This window comes from Nerophis lumbriciformis, linkage group LG08 (assembly GCF_033978685.3).
Source record: "Nerophis lumbriciformis linkage group LG08, RoL_Nlum_v2.1, whole genome shotgun sequence".
NCBI lineage: Eukaryota > Metazoa > Chordata > Actinopteri > Syngnathiformes > Syngnathidae > Nerophis > Nerophis lumbriciformis.
The window spans coordinates 12,840,127-12,865,008 of record NC_084555.2 but is presented as its reverse complement, the minus strand read 5'-3'; the positions used below and the strand labels follow the sequence as shown (position 1 = coordinate 12,865,008).

At 39.4% G+C, this 24,882-nt stretch overlaps 1 protein-coding gene across 1 annotated transcript in view; it reads left to right on the top strand.

Moving 5' to 3' along the window:
* Nucleotides 1-23,373: 23,373 nt before the first annotated feature.
* nt5e (5'-nucleotidase, ecto (CD73)) overlaps nucleotides 23,374-24,882 on the top strand; it is a 38,583-nt gene continuing 37,074 nt past the window's right edge. Inside the window, exons 1-2 of the mRNA XM_061969239.2 lie at nucleotides 23,374-23,750; nucleotides 23,827-24,040. Coding sequence (XP_061825223.2) covers nucleotides 23,418-23,750; nucleotides 23,827-24,040 — 547 coding nt within the window. The 5' untranslated portion in view covers nucleotides 23,374-23,417. The remainder of the gene's footprint in view (nucleotides 23,751-23,826; nucleotides 24,041-24,882) is intronic.

The window sequence follows — 24,882 nt, the reverse complement described above, 5'->3', positions numbered from 1 at the left end:
CTAAAACATAAATATATTGACAAACATAAATATTTTCCATTTTGAAATAAGGCAGTGTAACAAAAGAAAATGTATAAAAATGAAGCGTTGTGAATACTTTCCAGGTCCACTTTGTGGGAAGTTGCGGCATTTGTGTACTCAGTACCAAATAGAGCGAATCCAAAAATGAGGCCATATCCCAGGTTGTTCCACCCTTCCCTTTCCACTTACCCCCAAAAACCTAAGCCGCAGGAAGTGTCTTCATCTCGTCCAAGTGATAATAAGACGTCACACGGGGGGGAAGAGGTGACCACGCTGAGCTATTAGGTCAGCCATGTTTGGGTTTGGATGATCTAAGGAAAAGGGAAGCGTGTTCCCATGGAACCAACTCCCATTGGTTCGGTTCTCGCTGAGTATTGAAACTGCACAGGTTTGTCAGACAATGTGCTATTTTATGCAGTGTCCTTTACAGTGGACATTGGTATCTTGCCTGCTATTATATCAGGTATTTAGGGAGATTTAGCAATCAAATCAGGCATACGCAGGAGACAGTTTTTCTTTTTGGACACATGCATTGCATCCAACATCTTCATTTTATAGGGAAAAGTCGTCATGTCTACTACCTCAGTGTGTTCGGAGTGAGTGGATTGAATCAAAACCCAGAAAAGTATTGATTTCCACCATTAAACACACAATACCTGCATCGATAAACAACAGAAAAGCCCGCTGGTTGCTATGGCAACCGTTTTGGTAGGACAGAGCTTCAATTTTATCGGACGCACTAATCACATGTCACTGGGAAGCTCAGGGTGTTCTCTTCACAGAACAACATTTTATCCTGCTAGTGTTTAAGTAAATGCTTTTTTCTCTCTCAGAGAGGACAAAAAAAGTAGAGCTCAGTTCAGATTGGCTAAATTGGAGCCCTGAGTAGAATTATCTTCTTTTACATACTTTTAAGTCAAACTTGCATTGAATGTGATGCTTGTTTTGTACTAAAACACATTTGTGGAAAATAAATTATTCAAAAAAAAATTATAATTTGTGCAAAATATAAACAATTTTACATAACTTCCGAATCCTATTCATCTCATTTTGCGAATCACAACTTGTAAACAACTATTTATTCATAAGAACTTTATTTGTTTATTTATGTTACATATTGAGCACAGGAAGCGACAAATAACTACCGGTATATTAGAAATTGCTACTAAATGGAAAAGGGGTAGGACTAACTACACACTGCTTCTTTCTACTCTTTTTCAGAATTGTTATAATGAAAATCTGGAAATATGTGATGTAGCATATTGTAAATGTATGCATGTTCGCAATAAATTTCTTACAGTTGTACAGAGGAAGAAGACGGCACAGACAACAGGGACGTCGTTTAACTCTGTGTTTAATTATATATATATATATATATATATATATATATATATATATATATATATATATATATATATATATATATATATATATATACACAATATGTATAAATCATAAATGAAGTGTGTGAACTAATCCAAATTTGTGTATGGTGTGTGACTAGGTGTAGGAATTACGTAAATGTTGAGTGTTACCAACAGTGTTGGGTTAGTTACTGAAAACCAGTAACTAGTTACAGTTACTAGTTACTTTATTTCAAAAGTAACTCAGTTACTAACTCAGTTACTTACACCAAAAAGTAATGCGTTACTGTGAAAAGTAACTATTTAGTTACTTCTTCTACTTTTTGTTTTTAAAGCTCCCATTAATGCCCTTTTAGCCTTCATTTCAGTACTGTTATTACACTGGAGAATAATACAATCTGTTGATCAACTTGACATACATTTGCATCACTGAACTCTGCTAAGCAATGTGCTCTACATACAACACACAAAGACAAAGATATGTTTCAAAGGGCCAATTTATTTCAGGCCAGAACAAATTGACAAAACTATTTTAAATAGCTGCAACATAACATACACAAGTAACAAACAGCATAATAACACTAACACTAACACTAACACTAACCACGTTAAACCCAGACTCCAAACTAACAAAGGTCTTAACTCATTCTCTTTCTATGCCACTTCAATATGGAATCCACTCCCAACAGGTGTAAAATAAAGGGCATCTCTATCCTCCTTCAAAACCGCACTAAAAGAACACCTCCAGGCAACTACAACCCTAAACTAACACCCTCCCTTCCACATAATACCTCTTCGGATTGTAAATAATCAAATGTAGACACTTTTTCTTATACTTTCTGATCTCTCTCTCTGTGTCCACTACTTGCTGTACATATCCTACCAAGTCAGTCCTACACTGTTTCAATGTCCATTTCTCTGATGATGCAATTGTTGATGCTGATTGTTGATGACAGAAGTGTTGATACCCCCCTCCCCCCCACCCACCCCTCGTCCTCCATATTCCACACCCCGGATTGTAAATAATTCGATGTATATACCCTGATGATTATCTTGTGTGATGACTGTATTATGATGTTAGTATATATTTGATAGTATATATCTGTATCATGAATCAGTGGACCCCGACTTAAACAAGTTGAAAAACTTATTGGGGTGTTACCATTTAGTGGTCAATTGTACGGAATATGTACTGTACTGTGCAATCTACTAATAAAAGTTTCAATCAATCAATCAATCAACAACATAGCTGTAAAGCTGGCTTCACCTAAGGAAGGCACACGTGACATACACAGAGCCTAACCAGGCAGATTTGAATTGTTGTTTTGGGCAGTAGACGGGATCTTTGATCCAAGACACAACTTACATTTAACTAAAATGTTATTTTCTTTGTGCTCGACAAAAGAAAAGAAGTGAGAATATCTCATACTTGCCAACCCTCCCGAATTTCAGTGCCTCTCCCCTGGGACAACCATTCTCCCAAATTTCTCCCGATTTTCAGCCGGACTTAAGGCACGCCCCCTCCAGGTCCGTGCGGACCTGAGTGAGGACAGCCCGTCGTCACGTCCGCTTGGCCAACCAAAAAGTAACCACAGAACACTATACCGTATAGGCGTATAGTGTTCTGTGGTTACTTTTTTGTTGGCCAACGATTTACGTTATATTGCGCACCCCCCCCCCCCCCCCCCCTCCTCTCCCCTTCCCTCCCCTCCCCACACCCAGACACACACACACACAGAGAGCGCAGAGGAAGAATCAGAAGCATGTCATTGCTTCGCTGCCATAAAACACGATCAGATCCTCAGTTTCTAGCCAATACTACATAAAAAATAACGTAAAATAACGCAGTAACGCATCATGTAGTAACGGTAACTGAGTTACTGAATATAAAAAATAACGCGTCAGATTACTAGTTACCGCCGAAACTAACGGCGTTAGTAACGCGTTAGTCCCAACACTGGTTACCAATAGTGCTGAGTGAGAGGCGGAAGTCCAAGAGGGGCAAGGCTGGCTCGGAGGTCCGTGAGCGGGCAGGAAGTCGGGGGGCAATAGAGAGGCGTCAAAGTCCGTGTCCAGGCGGGAGGTCGAGATCCAAAAGTGCAGCCAGAGAACCAGAGGGGAACACAGAGAGACGAGACACACAGCTCGTAACGCGGGAACGGAGGTAGGCGGTGTACAGGAACAGGTGATTACGTTCTGACCCCGGATAGCAGGTTGTGCTGGTTTAAGAAGGCAGGTCTTCTCATCAGCGACAAGTGCGTTGATTGCTGGCGATTGATTGCAGCTGCTTGCTGCAGCCGGACTGCCGCGCGCCTGGCGCGCTCTTGGAGGTGCGCCCAGATGAATGCGCACAATGCGCAAAATTAAAACTATACCTAACCATAAATATCTCTAACCGGGATTTGATCACACGACAGTATGACTATAGGACAATTCTAGGGGAAATGTCCTTTTGAAGTGTCCTGTCATTTATTGATTGACATTTTGCATACACTTATTTAACTTTAACGCAAGGGGCTGTTTTATATTATAAACCGATTTTACATGATCATAGAACCTTTTTATATAGCTAACCACTAACCATTTAAAAAAAAAATAACTAAAGAAAACATAAAGAAAACGGAAATACTTTTTTATAAAAAGTGCATTTAAATTAGAATAGGTTCACTTTAAGCATCTTGATTTTTACCATGTCTCAGTGCCTCCAGGATTTCACTGGCATTTTTTTTGTGTGAGTGTGGCGGCCTGAAATGCCGGATTTCGCTGCAGCTTTTTCAAAAAGTTGCACAGAAGATATATAAGCTACACGGCATGATGCAAAGACACTATAGAACTGCTTTGGAACTTTTAGTACTAAGTAGCATAAATATAACCAGGTACGCCAAGATAATACTGGGAATAATCTGTCATAGGAAATACTTCTTCTTTTTTTTCACAAAAAAATAAAATGATGTGTATTAATAGCACGTGTTTTTTACGTTGACAATATTGGAAAGTGCATGAAAATCGATTAAGAAAATGAGCAAATCGTGATTAATTTTCTTTTTTTTTTGTCCTGTCCAGTTACTCAGTCAAATCATATAGTTGATTTAGATTCCCATATCGGCTGTACAAATGTACTTTACAAAAAAGAAGTGTGGGATACTTCTCTTGTTGCCTTATTTGTATTTGACTTTATTAGATGGATTTACATTATTATTTAGTGCAGCCGGGCAGGAGCAGTAGGGTAGAGAAAGAGAAAAAAGGGAAGACAGAGGGGGGAAATTGCGGTGACAAGAGGGGGATAAGACAGAGAGACGACAACAACAGCAAACACAACAACAACAACAACAGTCAGAGCAAATTCCAAACGCACCATTTGGAGGAAGTATGAAGGAAGGCAAGATTGTTTTATAAATATATCTGCAATGCCTCCACGGTTTGATTTTCAGGACTTATGCAGATCCAAAATACACATAAGCCGGTACCACTACCATTTAGTGGTACGCCAAAGAATTCCTTAATTAAATATTAAAATACAATGTTCCTGTTCAAACTGTATGTAATGTTACAGTAGCCAAAAATACTGTTAAATAAAACCTCTGCCTTGTTTTCAATTAATATTTAGGCCTATTACGCTACTGTACTTTTAATGTTGTCGTTATGGTGGTACTTGAAAAAAGTTTGAGAACCACTGATCTTGACCACAAGAAAGTGTTTTAGATGTACATTAAAAACATTATAAGTCCTCTTTAAAGTAAAAGAACATTCATACATCCATTTTCTGTGCGCTCAAACTAATTTGCTGCGATTAATCTGCGTTTGGACATTGTGATTAATCGCATGAGTTAAAGCAGCATCCAAAATCCGGGCCACGGGAAGTCCCAAGTTAAAAAAAAGAAAGAAAAAAGGTTGTTTTTTTAAATAAAAAAACTCCTTTCTGAGCTGCCACCATATCGTGGTAGAGGAGTTTGCGTGTCCCAATGATCTTAGGAGCTATGTTGTCCGGGGGCTTCGTGGGTCCCCCCTTGAATGGGCTCACCACTCATAGGAGGGGCCAAAGAAGTCGGGTGAGCTGGGCGGAAGCCGAAGGCAGGGCACTTGGCGGTCCGATCCTCGGTTATATAAGCAAGCTCTTGGGACGTGGAACGTCACCTCGCTGGGAGGGAAGGAGCGAGAGCTGGTGCGCGAGGTGGAGAAGTTCCGGCTAGATATAGTCGGACTCACTTCGACGCACAGCAAGGGCTCTGGAACCAGTTCTCTCGAGAGGGGCTGGACTCTCTTCCACTCTGGCGTCGCATGCAGTGAGAGGCGACGGGCTGTGGTGGCAATTCTTGTTTCACCCCCGGCTCAAAGCCTGCACGTTGGACTATAACCCAGTAGATGAGAGGGTAGCTTTCCTCCGCCTTCGGGTGGGGGGGACGGGTCCTGACTGTTGTTTGTTCTTACGCACCAAACAACAGCTCAGAGTACTCACTCTTTTTTGGATGCCCTTGAGGGAGTACTGGAGAGTGCGCCCTCGGGTGATTCCCTTGTTCTGCTGGGGGACTTCAACGCTCATGTTGGCAACGACAGTGAAACCTGGAGAGGCGTGATTGGGAAGAATGGCCGCCCGGATCTGAACCCGAGTGGTGTTTTGTTATTGGACTTTAGTGCTCGTCATGGATTGTCCATAACAAACACAATGTTCAAACATAAGGGTGTCCATATGTGCACTTGGCCCTAAGACGTCCTAGGCCGCATTCTATGATTGACTTTGTAGTTGTGTCATCGGATTTGCGGTTTCATGTTTTGGACACCCGGGTGAAGAGAGGGGCAGAGTTTTCTGCCGATCACCACCTGGTAAGGGAGGATGCCGGACAGACCTGGCAGGCCCAAACACATTGTGAGGGTCTGCTGGGAACATCTAACAGAGTCTCCTGTTAGAGAGAGTTTCAATTCCCACCTCTGGAAGAACTTTGAACATGTCACGAAGTACGCACTGGATATGGAGTCCGAGTGGACCATGTTCCGTGCCTCTATTGTCAAGGCGGCTGATTGGAGCTGTGGCCGCAAGTTGGTTGGTGGTATCTGGTTTGGTGGCTGCAGGATTAGGTCTCTGCTTTTTGCAGATGATGTGGTCCCGATGGCTCCATCTGACCAGGATCTTCAGCTCTCACTGGATCTGTTCGCAGCCGAGTGTGAAGCGACTGGGATGAGAATCAGCACCTCTAAGTCCGAGTCCATGGTTCTCACCCGGGAAAGGGTGGAGTGCCATCTCCAGGTTGGGGAGGGGATCTTTCCCCATGTGGACGAGTTCAAGTACCTCGGAGTCTTGTTCAGGAGTGAGAGAAGAGTGGATCGTGAGATCGACAGGCGGATTGGTGCGGCGTCTTCAGTAATGCGAACGTTGTAGTGAAGAAGGAGCTGAGCCGTAAGGCAAATCTCTCAATTTACCGTTCGACCTACGTTCCCATCTTCACCTATGGTCATGAGCTTTGGGTTATGACCGAAAGGACAAGATCACGGGTACAAGCGGCCGAAATGAGTTTCCTCCGCCGGGTGGCGGGGCTCTCTCTTAGAGATAGGGTGAGAAGCTCTGTCATCCGGGAGGAGCTCAACAAAGTAAAGCCGCTGCTCCTCCACATCGAAAGGAGCCAGATGAGGTGGTTTGGGCATCTGGTCAGGATGCCACCCGAACGCCTCCCTAGGGAGGTGTTTAGGGCACGTCCAAGAGGCCGCGAGGAAGACCCAGGACACGTTGGGAAGACTATGTCTCCCGGCTGGCCTGGGAACGCCTCGGGATCCCCCGGGAGGAGCTGGACGAAGTGGCTGGGGAGAGGGAAGTCTGGGCTTCCCTGCTTAGGCTGCTGCCCCCGTGACCCGACCTCGGATAAGCGGAAGAAAATGGATGGATGGATGGAAAAAGCAAAACGCAAGATTGAGTGGGGTCGCACGTGATTTTTTTTTTGCCGTCATTTTTTAAATGTCCACTAAAATCTGCTATAAAGAGTTAAAGCAGAGAGTGGGATGACTTATGTAGGCCACTTGATGAGTTCCAGAAGTGTAGTGCAGGGCGGACCAGCCTGGTCCGGCGGCATATGGCGCCTTGTGCTTCGCCAATCGGCTCTAAAAAAAAAAAAAGTGCCTGGAGAGATTTCTATTTAGAAGCGGAAGATTTCGGAGAGAGGGGGCTGCTATGGGTGTCTAGCTTTCCGGATGGGATGATGGTAGAGAACGAAGGAGACATGTACTGGGGGTGGGGGCGGGGGGTGTGCCACTTTCTGCCCCAATTTTACATGCAAATCAGCACCTTTTTAGCTGAAGAATGTGACAAGTGCGTATTACGAGCACCAACTTTGGCGCCTTTGGGAATACGTGACAGTAAATGAGGCGTCGCTGCCTGTTTTTAGAAGAAAAACACTCCAGTCCATTTAGCAGCAGAACGGTCAGATGGGAAACCGAGGCCAGGGGTTTGGAGGCAGGGAAAAAATGATTTATTAAAACGTCAATACCATTGTGCCAATCAACTCAGGATTATTATGCATTCCAAAAACTCCCCGGTATTCAGCCACAGTATCACAGATGGGGCCTTCCTTTCAGCAATTAATAAGAGATTACCCGACGGTATCCAAACAATGTGCTGTGAGCGCAATTGGCGCAATTATTCCAGCGATGTGAGATGCAGGCTTGATTGGCCGCCCTCCCGCAGGAATGACTCTGTTGCATTTTGCACGTCTCTGTCTCCGTGTCATACGTGTGCGCTTGGCGTGTTGAGGACTGACGCATGACGTGCAGGCGTGTGCGAATCACGCACGCACAACAGGGGAAGGGGAGTGCGAAAGAGAGGATAGGTTAGCTGCACCGGAAAAGAGAGGCGATAGAAAGTCAAACAGAATGTGCTCGGATATTATCAGTTCAGATAAATTGTTAAGATCAAATGTTAAGATACAATACATACTGCTGTGAAAGTTCAATGGTAAGGTTGCGTGAATCAAATTGAGAACGTCTAAGGCTCGAGAGTCGCTTGCGGCTCTTTTGGGCCGCCCTAGTGGCTGCCTAGACCTCTTTCAGAGATGTGTGAAAATGGAACAAGATGAAGAAAAATAAATATTTTTTGTTTTAATATATTTTCTGTAGGAGAACCAACATGACACAAATCTTCCTAATTGTTAGAAATCCCACTGTTTATGTTATACATGCTTCACTGATTTGGCAAGCACCGTTTTGTCCTACTAATTTCAGCGATCCTTGAACTCATCGTAGTTTGTTTACATGTACAACTTTCTCCGACTCTGCCACAGAAAGACGTGTTTTATGCCACTGCTTCTTTGTCTCATTTTGTCCACCAAACAATTCATGCTGTGCGTGAATGCACAAAGGTGAGCTTTGTTGATGTTATTGATTTGTTGGAGTGTTAATCCGGCCTATTTGGTCAATCCATGACTGCAAGCTAATCGATGCTAACATGCTATATAGGCTAGCTGTATGTACATATTGCATCATTATGCCTCGTTTGTAGGTATATTTGAGCTCATTTAATTTCCTTTACTTATGTCCTCTGTGTATTTAATGTATATGTGCATGTCTCATGACATTTTATCTGTATGTAATATTGGCTGCATTTCTGATAGTTGTTTGTGTGCCATGTTGTTCCAGACCACAGAAAACGTTACCCAGTTTGCAAAGATATATCCATTAGAAGAAGACAGCCTGCCGTTTTCTTTAACTCGGACACACACATCTATACCTTTGGCCATTATGAGCCAGTCATTTTACTAATGATTTCCAATGTTGCAAAAATGTGTAGAATAAAAATTAAAATACAACATTTCTGTCAACAAAGATTTGCGTCAGCCTTTGAATGTAGGCTAATATAGCTAATATAGACACTGACATCATGTGTTGCCTTCATTTTAACACGTATATAAGGCTTTTAATTTGTTGCGGCTCCAGACAGATTTATTTTTTTGGGTCCTACATGGCTCTTTCAACATTTCGGGTTGCCGACCCCTGGTCTAAGACTACATACTTGCGAAATGGTTCATTCTACCTGAATAGCCAAAAATCTATCTGTGGCATCATAGGAGTATTGTACACTGTGTATACGTTTACCTCTTGCATCTCATTGCACATAACTGTGGTGCCTTCAAGGACCCTCGATATAAAGTTAGAAACAGAGGTGTCACTATGTTTTAAAGACACGAAGAGTCTTAACCCCCGGAAGCTGCACTAACAATAATGTAATCGTAAAAACAATAATGTATCGTTTGTATTTATAATATTATCCACTTATGGTAATCCTATCAGCTAATCTCTGCTTTGCACTCTGAAGTAAAGGAACATTTGACAGATTTTATACTAGTCTGTCATGTATTAAAACAAGTCTAAGAAATGTGCTCGTAGGTAATCAAGTCTACTATATTGAATACCAGAGGTGTGGACTCGAGTCACATGACTTGGACTCGAGTCAGACTCGAGTCATGAATTTGATGACTTTAGACTCGACTTGACAAAATGTAAAAAGACTTGCAACTTGACTTAGACTTTAACATCAATGACTTGTGACTTCACTTGGACTTGAGCCTTTTGAATTGACATGACTTGACATGACTTGCTACTTTCCCCAAAACCCAAAGATGAAAAAGTTATTCGGGAGCGCTCCGTATTTTTCATTGTGTACTTGTCTATCAGCGTTGCGTGTGTCAGCTGGTGTGCTCTCAGTACAACAGCCAATCAAATTAGATCTACTTTGTTTTCATCACACAGCATTCATCCAATCAAATTGCAGGACAACCAACGAAGAAGACATGTCCAAACCACACGCCAGTGAACAAAAAATGATACCTAAAATAATTTAGTTTGGGTATAAAAATTACGAGGTGGTCAACACAAAACGGTTTGCAGTATGCAACACATGCGGTTCGAAAATTACTGATGGAGAGGCAACAACTTCCAACTTCGTCCGGCATTTGAAGTTGCACAAAGAACGGTAAGTTTTGAATGTAAGATAACGTTTATTGGCTAAGTAACGTGACTTTTTTTTGCTGTGTAGTTAAATCAGTGAGGCTGTAAACTCACTGCTAACGTTATAACGTTATTGCAAACACGGGAATCTGTTGCAGTTCACTACCTTATTCATACTTTTTGTTCAGTGATTTTTTTTAAGCAGGGTTACGTTAGTCAATATATCACACGTAACGTTAGACGGCGGTCAGCAGCACCGCGTATTTTAGCCACCTAAAAAAAGACAAAAATAGTAAAATAAAGGTCAGTTAAAATGTATACTATATTATGAATATGTGTACCGTTTTAGCTAGCTTTCTGACATACTGTTGGTTGTTTACCTCAGTGGTCCCCAACCACCGGGCCGCGGCCCGGTACTGGTCCGTGGATCGATTGGTATCGGGCCGCACAAGAAATATATATATATATTTTTTCTTTTTTTAATTAAATCAACATAAAAAACACAAGATACACTTACAACTAGTGCACCAACCCAAAAAAACTCTCTCCCCCCTTTTGTTGTGGGCATTGAACATGAAGACTCTTCCTTCACTGTTCCGAGTGGCCATGAGAGTCTTGGCAGTGCCTGCCTCCAGTGCTCCAGTGGAGCGAGTTTTCAGCCATGGTGGCATCATACTACGCCCCCATCGTGCACAAATGACTGACAGACTCTTGGCTAATTTGGTCTTTTGCAAATGCAATGCAGCATAGGGCCCTGACATATAAAAAGTACAACTTTTTTGTTATGTTCACGTATATGTCATGTTTTTTCAATGTTAACACTTTTGTACAAATAAGTACATTTGCACTTTATTTTTCAATGTGTTTGTTCTGTAAAGGAATGAGTTAATGTTTAAAATGACTGGTTAATAGTGCTATTATAAAGTGCAATGTCAGCACAATTTTCTTTCCTGCAATTTAAAATGCACTTGTTTTAATAAATAAATACAGCGTTTGAAAAGCATACACAATCTGTGTTAATATATTAGTCTGTGGTTAAAAGGACTTGAAAGGACTCGAAACTCAAAATGCAGGACTTAGGACTTGACTTGAGACTTTCCAGTCTTGACTTTGGACTTGACTCGGGGCTTGCCTGTCTTGACTCGGGACTTGACTCGGACTCGAGGGCAAAGACTTGAGACTTACTTGTGACTTGCAAAACAATGACTTGGTCCCACCTCTGTTGAATACAATTTTAAACAATTATAAACTGGATTACTGTAAGATCTGTGCCCTATTAAACGCATTTGTGCTGTATGATATGGTATGGTATAGTATATAGTATGGTATGGTATGACTTTATTTCGAACATGCAGTAGTCTAAAATGGAATCAATGCTATGATATTGACTACATTTGAAATGACTAAAAACAGATTACTGTGCCTGTCCCCTATTAAAACACATAATATTAGCTTTTGTGATCATAGTCTAGATAGTATATTAAGAATCTAGGCTATAACATAAACTATATTTTTGAGTATTAAAAACTGGATTACTGTAGAGCCTGTCCCCTATTAAAACACATATCTGCTATTTTAATTATAGTCGAGATATCTTATTAGGAATCAAGGTTATGACATTAACTAAATTTTAATTATTAAAACCAGATTACTATAGATTTTGTCCTTTATTCAAACACATAGGTCCGGTTCTCATGAAAATCTAAACAGATGTGTTATCGAGTGTAGCATATTGAATACAATTAAAAACTAGATAAGTATAGTATTTGTCCCATATTTGCTACTTTACTTATAGGCTAAATTATTTATAAGGAATCAAGACTATAATATGAACTACATTTAAATGATTAGAAACTGGATTACTGTAGAGGGTGTCCCCTATTAAAGCACATAATATCAGCTATTAGTGACTGTAGTCAATATAGCTTATTAGGAATCAAGGCTATGATATTAGCTACATTTATAATTATTAAAACTGGATTACACTAGAGTACGTCCCTTATTAAACTACTTCAAAGCTTCTATTCTAATTATAGATTAAACAAATGTACTAATTGGTAATCAAGTTTACTATATTGAATACACTTTTAACAATTAAAAACTGGATTACTATAGGATCTGTCCCTTATTGAAACGCATGCCTGCTATTTTATTTGTAGTCTAAAGATCTTACTAGGAATAAAGCCTACAAAATTGACCATTTTATTGATTACAAGTTTGATTGCCATACAGTTGAGTCTGTCCCCTATTAAAACACATTATATCTGCTATTTCAATCATAGTCTAAATAGCACACTAGGAATCAAATATACAATGTTGACTACAATTTTAGCAATTAAAAGGTGGATTATTATAGAGTCTGTACTCACACACTTTGTTTTAATTATAGTCTTTTTTGCTTACAAGCAATCATGTCTAGGAAAATGTATTTATAAGTTCAACTTTTACATCTCATTGCGCATAAGTGTGGTGCATTCAAGTACCCTTCATTAAAGTTAGAAACAGTTGTGTCACTATAGGTTTCAAAGACATGGGGAGTCTTAACCCCCAGGAGATGCGCTAATAATAATATAAGATTAATATGATTTGTATTATCCACTGATGATAAACCTATATGTATCAGCGAACCTGTGCTCTAAAGCAGTGCTTCTAAAATATTTTCTGTTAGACCCCCCCCTCCCACCCCCAGGAGGATGAAAATATTTTGCGCTCTAAAATGAAGACGAAAATTCATAATCATCTTAGGTGAATAATGACTTTAAATTGAATTAATTAATGTAATTTAAACATGTAATACCCTCCTTTATTGAATGCAATTTTTACAATTTAAAACCTGATCACTATAGGTTCTGTCACCTTTTAAAACACGAATATGCTATTTTAATTATAGTCTATTAACTTATTAGGAATCAAGGCAATGACATTAACTACATTTTAATGATTGAAAACCGGATTTAGTAGAGCCTTTCCTCTATTAAAACACACAATACCTGCTTTTCTAATTAGAGTCTAAATAGCTTATTAGAAATCAAGGCTATGATAATAATTAAATTTTTTATTAGTAAAAAACAAGTTACTGTAGAGCCTGTCCCCTATTAAAACACATAATAGCTGCTATTTAAGTAAATAGTTTATTTAATTTATTAGGAATCAAGGCTATGACACCAACAACATTTTTAATAACTGGATTACTCTATAGTGTAAATAGCGTTCCATGCCTCATGTGTGCTGGCATGACAATAAAACTCTAAAACTTGAATCCTTGAACAATGCAGAATACAATTTGAACAATGAAACCATTTACTACTGCAGGGTTTGTCCCCTTTTAAAACACTGAATATCTGCAATTTTAATAATCATCTAAACATATCATTATGAAGCAATTTACAACATTGACAACAAAGTTAACAATTAAACACTGCATTACAGTAGGGGTCTGTCCCTTTTTAAAAATCATAATAGGTACTATTTTAATTACGGTCTAAATAGCTATGCAAATTAGGAATCAGGCCATTGTCAAGCAGCTCATTGTAACATAAATGCACATTCTGTTATGATGACCTTTTGACCCGTCCGTCATGCATCATTCTGTAGCCATTAGTGGGCGATGAGGCTTGTAAATGTGTCCTCATCTTTCTCTCTCTCTCTCACACACACACACACACACACACACACACACACACACACACACACACACACACACACACACACACACACACACACGCACACACACTGATCTCCTCTAAGTGTTTTCACTGAGTGATACAGATAAATGGAGGATGCTTGTCAAGATGTATTAGTGCAAGGAGGAACGTGGACAACTTTCCTTTTTGTGCACTCTCACCATGTTTCACAGTGGCGGCGGTGGCGATGCTCCCACTCAATAGGCTTGGCTTCTTACCCGCAAGTTACTAAAGCCTGCAGGTCTCCATGGCTACAAAGCTGCCATGTGTGTCTACAGCTTGCCTGTTCGGTAAAGAAAGGTCTGTGTGTGCTGTGGATCATCCGCTGACAACATGGACGCTCCACCTTGCACATGACAAGCCTGCCTCCATTTGTAATACGTGTAATATACTTGGAACAACACAATCATGAACATTTGTCGAGGAAAATTGAGCATTGTTATCTTTGTATGGGCACATGTTGTACATGCATTTCTTGTATTGGATATTATTGAATATAAACAGTGAAAATATCAATGGAAAATCATGCAGTCATCTCATTTGAAGTGTAATTATGGCAACATTATTGCTGGTAAACATAAAGCTCCTCTCAAACACTGCAATCTAAAGCAGTCGGGGGCCGCATTGGGTTAAAAAAATTTGGCGGGGGGCCGGGCTGTAATATATACATATACATATATATATATATATATATATATATATATATATATATATATATATATATATATATATATACATATACACACACAGGTAAACATGGTACAAATATATACAGGTAAAAGCCAGTAAATTAGAATATTTTGAAAAATTTGATTTATTTCAGTAATTGCATTCAAAAGGTGTAACTTGTACATTATATTTATTCATTGCACACAGACTGATGCATTCAAATGTTTATTTCATTTAATTTTGATGATTTGAAGTGGCAACAAATGAAAATCCAAAATTCCGTGTGTCACAAAATTAGAATATTACTTAAGGCTAATACAAAAAAGGGATTTTTAGAAATGTTGGCCAACTGAAAAGTATGAAAATGAAAAATATGAGCATGTACAATACTCAATACTTGGTTGGAGCTCCTTTTGCCTCAATTACTGCGTTAATGCGGCGTGGCATGGAGTCGATGAGTTTCTGGCACTGCTCAGGTGTTATGAGAGCCCAGGTTGCTCTGATAGTGGCCTTCAACTCCTCTGCGTTTTTGGGTCTGGCATTCTGCATCTTCCTTTTCACAATACCCCACAGATTTTCTATGGGGCTAAGGTCAGGGGAGTTGGCGGGCCAATTTAGAACAGAAATACCATGGTCCGTAAACCAGGCACGGGTAGATTTTGCGCTGTGTGCAGGCGCCAAGTCCTGTTGGAACTTGAAATCTCCATCTCCATAGAGCAGGTCAGCAGCAGGAAGCATGAAGTGCTCTAAAACTTGCTGGTAGACGGCTGCGTTGACCCTGGATCTCAGGAAACAGAGTGGACTGACACCAGCAGATGACATGGCACCCCAAACCATCACCCAACCATGCAAATTTTGCATTTCCTTTGGAAATCGAGGTCCCAGAGTCTGGAGGAAGACAGGAGAGGCACAGGATCCACGTTGCCTGAAGTCTAGTGTAAAGTTTCCACCATCAGTGATTTCATCATGTTTGGACTACTGCAACTCCCTCTATGTTGGAATGAACCAGGCCTCAATCGCTCGATTACATTTAGTCCAAAATGCTGCTGCTCGCCTTTTAACTGGCACTAAAAAAACATGAACACATTTTAGAATCCCTTCACTGGCTCCCAGTTCATTTTAGAATTCATTTTAAAATATTGTTGTTTGTTTTTAAATCTCTTAACGGATTAGCGCCACAATATATGTCAGATCTTTTAAAATTGCACACCCCCACAAGGTCTCTGAAGTCAGCTGATCAGTTTCTTCTTGTCGTCCCAAAAACCCGTTTAAAATCCAGAGGTGATCGTGCATTTTCTGCTGTGGCTCCAAAACTTTGGAACAATATCCCTCTTGCTATTCGGACGGCTCCGTCTTTAATACATTTTAAATCACGTCTTAAAACATATTTTTACTCTTTGGCTTTTAAACCAGCATGAGAGATGAGAGTTGTGTGATTTTAGTCTATTTTATTTTCTCTGATGTTTGTATTTCTTCTTTTATAGTTAAATGTTTTATAGTACTGACTCTCCTAGTATGGATGTCTCAACTTCTGTGCAGCACTTTGTGAAACTTCTATTGTTTTTTTAAATGTGCCCTATAAATAAAGTTGATTGGATTGGATTGGTTTGGAAAACAGCTAAATAAAACTACAATAAAGTAAAAGCACTCGCATTTTTAAGACACCATTTCAGATACGTAACAGCGCCGGAACATGTTTTTAAAGTAACATTTAAGCATTCTTAACTGTCATACACATGTAAAGATAAGTTGATACAGATTAATAAAAAAATAATAAAATAAAATCACTCACATTTTAAAGACACCATTACACATGGCGTGAGAAAATTTTTTTTTATAGTGTTGTCCCAATACCAATATTTTGGTACTGGTACTATAATTATTTTTGATACTTTTCGGTACTTTTCAGTACTTTTCGGTAGTTTTCTAAATAAAGGGGACTATAAAAAACTGCAGTATTGGCTTTATTTTAACAAAAAATCTTACGGTACATTAAACATATGTTTCTTATTGCAAGTTTTTCCTTAAATAAAATAGTGAACATATTAGACAACTTGTCTTTTATTAGTAAGTAAACAAACAAAGGCTCCTAATTTAGCTGCTGACATATGCAGTAACATATTGTGTCATTTTCCATTCTATTATTTTGTCAACATTATTAAGGACAAGTGGTAGAAAATTAATTATTAATCTACTTGTTTATTTACTGTTAATATCTGCTTACTTTCTCTTTTAACATGTTCTATCTACACTTCTGTTAAAATGTATTGATCACTTATTCTTCTGTTGATTGATACTTTACATTAGTTTTGGTGTATATCACAAATGTGAGAATCAAGCCGATACCAAGTCGTTACAGGATCATACATTGGTCATATTCAAAGTCCTCATGTGTCCAGGGACATATTTCCTGAGTTTATAAACATAATATAAATGAAAAAAAACAAAAGAAGATGTTGTAATGCCAAAAAATATCGACGTAATCATAGTAGTATCGACTAGATGCGCTACTGTACTTTGTATCATTACAGTGGATGTCAGGTGTAGATCCACCAATGGCGTTTGTTTACATTTTGACGCAGGTGAGCTACGGTGTGTCGTGAAGCATGTTTAGCTATTCCTCGGCCTGCAGGGATGATACTTGTACAAAACGTACTTTATTCGTCACCACGGAGGCGAGGATTAGTGATTTAGAAGTAGCTAAAACACTGCCGACTGGGGCTGGACTTTAGCCGCTAGCTAGCTAGCAATGTCTTAAAGCACCTCTTCCTGAGGGCGTTTCAGTGTTATAACTTCACGTTTATCGTTAGTTTTTAAGCCAAAATGCATCCGTTCTCCTTTTTCTGTCTACACACTGTGTCTGCTTGTAAGTACTCCGTGATTGTGCGCTGCCGAACATGCTCGCCTGCTCGTAAACCAGCAATGTCATGACGTGACGACGACAGGGGCGCAGGGGGCCGGTGGCGGAACGGTACTTTTCAGAGGTGGTTTAGTACCGAATATGATTCATTAGTATCGCGGTACTATACTAATACCGGTATACCGTACAACCCTAGTTTTTTAAGTAAAATGTAAACATTTTTAACTGTCATACACATACAAATAACTTATTAGAGCTAAATAAAACTACAATAAAGTAAAAGTACTCGCCTTTAAAAGACACCATGACCAATACATAACAGAGCAGGAACAACCTTTATAAGTAAAATTAAGTTTTTTGTTTTTTTTACGTTCTTTTTTATGAGCGTTCCATCAAAGCTTCTGGGCCTTAAAACAAAACAGGGCAAATGTCATCCTTGAAAGACAAAGGACAGAACAATAACATATATTTTATAAATATATTTCATTGGCACTTATCCTGCCTTTTGCAATACCAATGAGATTTGCTGGTGATTTCCAAGCACAAGCCTGGGTGCAGCCATGCATGCCACTTTGATTACACACAAGTGTTTTCACTTGTCACTTATCATTGCTCTCTGCGTCTCTTTCGTGCAGTATTATTTTGTCAACATTTATTGGTTTTCATTTCATTCTCTGACAGCCGAGAGCCGGCCCTTAGCTGCTTTGAGGGTTTTGTTTCCCCTTCTTCCCTCATGTTGTTTGCTCTGCTATTGCCTCACAAATCATAACAGGGACCTTTATGATGGCAAACTTCTTCAAAAAGTGAAAGCAGATGAATGTGGGTATTTTAAACATGTTTTTGTTTATTCTGCAGCCAAACACAGTCGTTAAAAGCATATCTAAACTCGATTTTAATATGTATATATATATATATATATATTTAGATGTATACATTAAATTCTATATTTTCCCATTAATATTTTAGTTCCTGAACTATCTTTACAGCCAGCAAGTATATTCAACGCACATTAAAGATTATATTATTGGCTTGTAGTTATTATAGGTAAAATAAAGGTCTGAGTAGTGATATGAACATGAGGTTATTTGTAATGCTTAACTCTGCACACTTGGTGTCGCCATTTAGACTTAGTGTTGCATTCATTAATCCATAATGTTGAAGGTGGAAAATAAAAAAAAACAATTAACTTTTTGCTCAAGTAATTCAAATTATATATCTTCTTTGGATTTCTGGAAGGATATTAAATCTTGGAAATATTTTTTTCAAATTTAAAAACAAAAACAAAACAAACAATAAATATAGCATACATTTCGTAAGTGCATATACTGAATGACAGGTGTCAATGATAAAAAAATAACAATTTATACTTTTTGGAAGTTAATCTTGGTTAAGTTGGAAAAATATTATAAGTAGTTTTTTTCAAAATTAAATATTTGTATATATATATATATATATATATATATATATATATATATATATATACATACATACACACACACACACACACACACACACACACACACACACACGTTAGGTCAGGAAAAAACACAGAGACTACTTCATCCCTACAAGCCTGTTTCGCAGGTTTCCCTGCTCGAAACAGGCTTGTAGGGATGAAGTAGCCTCTGTGTTTTTTCCTGACTTAACGTATATTCCGCTCTACTCCGTATTGAGCACTGTGTAACGGATAAACCACAGAAACCTCGACTCATATATATATATATATATATATATATATATATATATATATATATATATATATATATATATATATATATATATATATATATTTCATAATGAATTCATGGAAGAAATTCTTCAAGGGCAACATATTTCACAAATATTAATATTATGAATAAGAATAATATTATTATTATTGAAAAGAATAGTCTTGTATCTGAAGTTAACCTCTGTAATATTAAATAATGAAATATTACATTAAATAATAAATTAAAATATTAACATTAACATTGGCTGCAGGATTAGGTCTCTGCTTTTTGCAGATGATGTGGTCCTGATGGCTTCATCTGGCCAGGATCTTCAGCTGTCACTGGATCGGTTCGCAGCCGAGTGTGAAGCGACTGGGATGAGAATCAGCACCTCCAAGTCCGAGTCCATGGTTCTCGCCCGGAAAAGGGTGGAGTGCCATCTCCGGGTTGGGGAGGAGATCTTGCCCCAAGTGGAGGAGTTCAAGTACCTCGGAGTCTTGTTCACGAGTGGGGGAAGAGTGGATCGTGAGATCGACAGGCGGATCGGTGCGGCGTCTTCAGTAATGCGGACGCTGTATCGATCCGTTGTGGTGAAGAAGGAGCTGAGCCGGAAGGCAAAGCTCTCAATTTACCGGTCGATCTACGTTCCCATCCTCACCTATGGTCATGAGCTTTGGGTTATGACCGAAAGGACAAGATCACGGGTACAAGCGGCCGAAATGAGTTTCCTCCGCCGGGTGGCGGGGCTCTCCCTTAGAGATAGGGTGAGAGGCTCTGCCATCCGGGGGGAGCTCAAAGTAAAGCCGCTGCTCCTCCACATCGAGAGGAGCCAGATGAGGTGGTTCGGGCATCTGGTCAGGATGCCACCCGAACGCCTCCCTAGGGAGGTGTTTAGGGCACGTCCGACCGGTAGGAGGCCGCGGGGAAGACCCAGGACACGTTGGGAAGACTATGTCTCCCGGCTGGCCTGGGAACGCCTCGGGGTCCCACAGGAAGAGCTAGACGAAGTGGCTGGGGAGAGGGAAGTCTAGGCTGCTGCCCCCGCGACCCGACCTCGGATAAGCAGAAGAAGATGGATGGATGGATGGATGGATTAACATTAACAATCATATGAAATAATTAAAATATACACATGCTGAATATGAATTACAATAATATTAATAATTCTTCAAGGGTAACATAATTCACAAATATTACTACTAATAACAATAACAACAATTCATATAAAGTATTTATGGGGAAGTTCAACTTGACATTGGAAAATAGAATTTAAACATATAACATTTTTTTCCATATTGAAATAATTGGAACTTTACATGCTTAAACACAGGAATATTAAAATAATTAGTATTTTATAATACATTTATGTAAATAATTATTTAAGGGTAACATATAACAAATATAACGACTTACAGCAATAATAATAATTGATACATGTTCAGGAAGTTAATATTGGTATTGAAAAATAAAATAAAATTCATCGTAAATACACATATTTTAAGTAGAAATAATACAATTCCTAAATAATTCACGGGGAAAAAATGTTTTAAGCGTAACATAATTTACAAATATTACAAATAACATGAAATTCTATATTTTCAGGAGTTAATCTTGATATTGAAAAAAAGATTAATAGTTATTCATATTTTACAGTTATTATAAATAATGATATTGTTATTACTAATAATATTAATTTAACATTGAAAAAACACTATTGTACAATAAGAAGATATTTTTTTCTGAAAAGTTAAAGAAAATCCCAACCAGATATCATAATTATTATCAATATAATTATTAATTGTCGGGGTTTGGTGAATATGTCAGCATATCATAAATCATGCTCTTTAGCAATCGCCAAAGTGAAATACCCATCAGGATTGTTATTGATGATACACCAATAGAATATGTTCAACAAATTTCATTCTTAGGAGTGGTAATAGATGAAAATATATCATGGAAGCCTCATATAAGTTACCTGAGGACAAAAGTTGCTAAATGTGTTGGAATGATGAGGAGATCATGTCATTTATTGAACACCAATGCTCTGCTGTTATTGTATCATTCATTTATTATGTCGTATTTAAACTATTGTGTTGAAGTCTGGGGAAATTGTTATAAATCCCATCTACAGCCTTTAGTCACTCTGCAGAAAAAGGCCATTAGGATTGTGTCCAATGTTCACTACAGACATCATTCAAATCCACTATTCATGGAGTTAAAGCAACATAAACCGCACGATGTGATCAACTTTAAAACTGCTCAAATGATGTTTAGGGCATCCCAAAACTCTCTACCATCCAATATACAAAACCTATTCCAGGATAGAGATGCTCACCATAGTTACAGTCTAAGAGGAAACAACAAATCATATTTGCCTAAATTTAGAACAACTTTAAAATCAATGTGCATTTCAGTGCGTGGAGTCAGTCTGTGGAACAACTTAGGGGACGAGTTAAAAACGTGTTCTAACATGATTCAATTTAAAAGACTGTTTAAAAAAGAAGTACTGAAGTATGAGGAGGAAAGAGAGTGATGCCCTCAGCACAGAGGATGGGAGAGAGGTGTGTGTGTGTGTGTGTGTGTGTGTGTGTGTGTGTGTGTGTGTGTGTGTGTGTGTGTGTGTGTGTGTGTGTGTGTTTTGTCTCGTCTTGTCTTGTCTCATACTAACAGTGGTACTATTGTATTGTTAGTGTACAGCATACTTGCCAACCCTCCCGAAGTTTCCGGGAGACTACCGAAATTCAGCGCCTCTCCCGAAAACCTCCCGGGACAAATTTTCTCCCGAAAATCTCCCGAAATTCAGGCACACAATATAAACAGCGTACCTGCCCAATCACGTTATAACTGTAGAATGATCAAGGGCGAGTTCTTGGTTTCTTATGTGGGTTTATTGGTAGGCAGTTTCATTAACGTCCTCCCAGCCGCGGCAACAACACACAACAACAGCATTTTGTCTACCATAAAGCAGTTCGTCTGCCGTAAACAGCAATGTTGTGACACTCTTAAACAGGACAATACTGCCATCTAGTGCATTTGATGAAAGCACTTTTTGCGTGCCACAAAGCAATGCATCATCAGTGAGGGCGTTCAGCATGGTTAGAAAAATAGTGACAAATAGAACAAGGATGGACAATTCAACCCTTAACTCAACAATGAGTAGATGAGTGTTATGTGTGTGTATATGTGTAAAGAAATGAACACTGAAATTCAAGTATTTATTTTATTTATATGCGCAGTGGAAGAGTGGCCGTGCGCGACCCGAGGGTCCCTGGTTCAATCCCCACCTAGTACCAACCTCGTCATGTCCGTTGTGTCCTGAGCAAGACACTTTACCCTTGCTCCTGATGGGTGCTGGTAGCGCCTTGCATGGCAGCTCCCTCCATCAGTGTGTGAATGTGTGTGTGAATGGGTAAATGTGGAAGTAGTGTCAAAGCGCTTTGAGTACCTTGAAGGTAGAAAAGCGCTATACAAGTACAACCCATTTATCATTTATTTATATATATATATATGAAATACTTGACTTAGTATTTCTTATATATATATATGAAATACTTGACTTAGTATTTCTTATATATATATATATATATATATATATATATATATATATATATATATATATATATAAAATACTTGACTTGGTGAATCCTAGCTGTAAATATACTCCTCCCCTCTTAACCACGCCCCGCCCCCAACCACGCCCCCCGCCCCCCACCTCCCGAAGTCGGAGGTCTCAAGGTTGGCAAGTATGGTGTACAGGAGCTTTTCTTGTTTTTGTTTGTATAGTATTGTTCTTGTATTATATAGTTTATGTTAAATGTGGAATGAGTGAGAGGGGTTGGGATATTATAAGCATCTGCTTCATCCAACCCCTTTTCAAGCCTTGCATAAATGTCTCTGCCAAAATGTAAAAAAAAAAAAAAAAAAAAAAGTGTGTTGTACTGTGCAGGTTTGAAATAAATACTTAAATTCAATTTAAAAATGCACATATTTGTGTTCAAGTTGTCTATATGTGACATTTAATCACATTATTAAACAGCCTTGGGATTTTTTGTTTGTTTAGCTTTTACTCAATTTAGGATGGAAAGAAAAGAACACGCCTTTTTTTTTTTTTCCTCCCCTTTTCGCGCCTTGGCCACCAAACACACACACACACACACACACACACAAACACACACATACATCCAAAATGACCATGTCGTCGACTCCACCTTTCCTTCACTTGCTGCTCTTGTTCCATACCTGGGCCGTGGGTTCGAGTTTCGAGCTGACCCTGTTGCACACCAACGACAACCACGCGCGGATCGAGGAGACCAGCGTGGACTCCGGGAAGTGCCCGGCCGAGGGTCCCTGCTTCGCGGGGGTGTCGCGCCGCTTCACCAAGGTGTCGGAGGTCCGCCGGAAGGAGAAGAACGTGCTGCTTCTGGACGCCGGAGACCAGTTCCAAGGCACCGTGTGGTTCAACTTCTACAAGGGAGCGGAAGCGGCTTACTTCATGAACAAACTTAGATATGACGTCATGGTAAAATTCGGAGCAATTATTTAAAAAAAAAAAAAAAAAAGGGGGGGAAATCTCCACTTATCGCTTTGTGTCACAGGCGTTTGGCAACCACGAGTTTGACAACGGAGTGGAGGGTCTGATTGACCCTTTCCTGCGGGATGTTAATTGCTCCGTGGTGAGCACCAACCTGAAAGCCAACAAGACTTTGCTGAGCGGTTACTACCAGCCTCACGCCGTGCTCACTGTGGGCTCGGAGAGGGTGGCTGTGGTGGGCTACACCTCCAAAGAGACCCCCTTCCTCTCACAGCCAGGTAAGAAGATCTAAACCAGGGGTCACCAACCTTTTTGAAACCAAGAGCTACTTCTTGGGTACTGATTAATGCGATGGGCTACCAGTTTGATAGAACTGAAATAAATTGCCAGAAATAGCCAATTTGCTCAATTTACCTTTAACTCTATGTTATCATTAATAATATTTATCTTTGCGGAAACACTGATCATCTTGATGATTTCTCACAATAAATATATTAGAAACAGATAAATATCAATATGCAACACTTTATTTTTATATTTTCTCTAAGTGCACATTTTTCAAATTGAACATTTTCAAATGATCACTTCTAAGACAGTCTTGTGAAATCACAATATCCCATTTTAACTAGCTAGCCACTAACATTTTTAAACAAATCATGAATACGAAGGTCCTGAGTAGTCTTGGGTTCAAAACCGGGCTCGGGATCTTTCTGTGTGGAGTTTGCATGTTCTCCCCGTGACTGCGTGGGTTCCCTCCGGGTACTCCGGCTTCCTCCCACCTCCAAAGACATGCACCTGGGGATAGGTTGATTGGCAACACTAAATTGGCCCTAGTGTGTGGATGTGAGTGTGAATGTTGTCTGTCTATCTGTGTTGGCCCTGCGATGAGGTGGCGACTTGTCCAGGGTGTACCCCGCCTTCCGCCCGATTGTAGCTGAGATAGGCTCCAGCGCCCCCCGCGACCCCAAAAGGGAATAAGCGGTAGAAAATGGATGGATGGATTAATTACTTTGCACCATGTTTGTACAAATAATAACTCATGTAAAATACAAAAGTCAACTCTCAAATTTTTAAATAAAGCATGTCACACTTTGAACTGGACACCAAATCTGTTATCTGT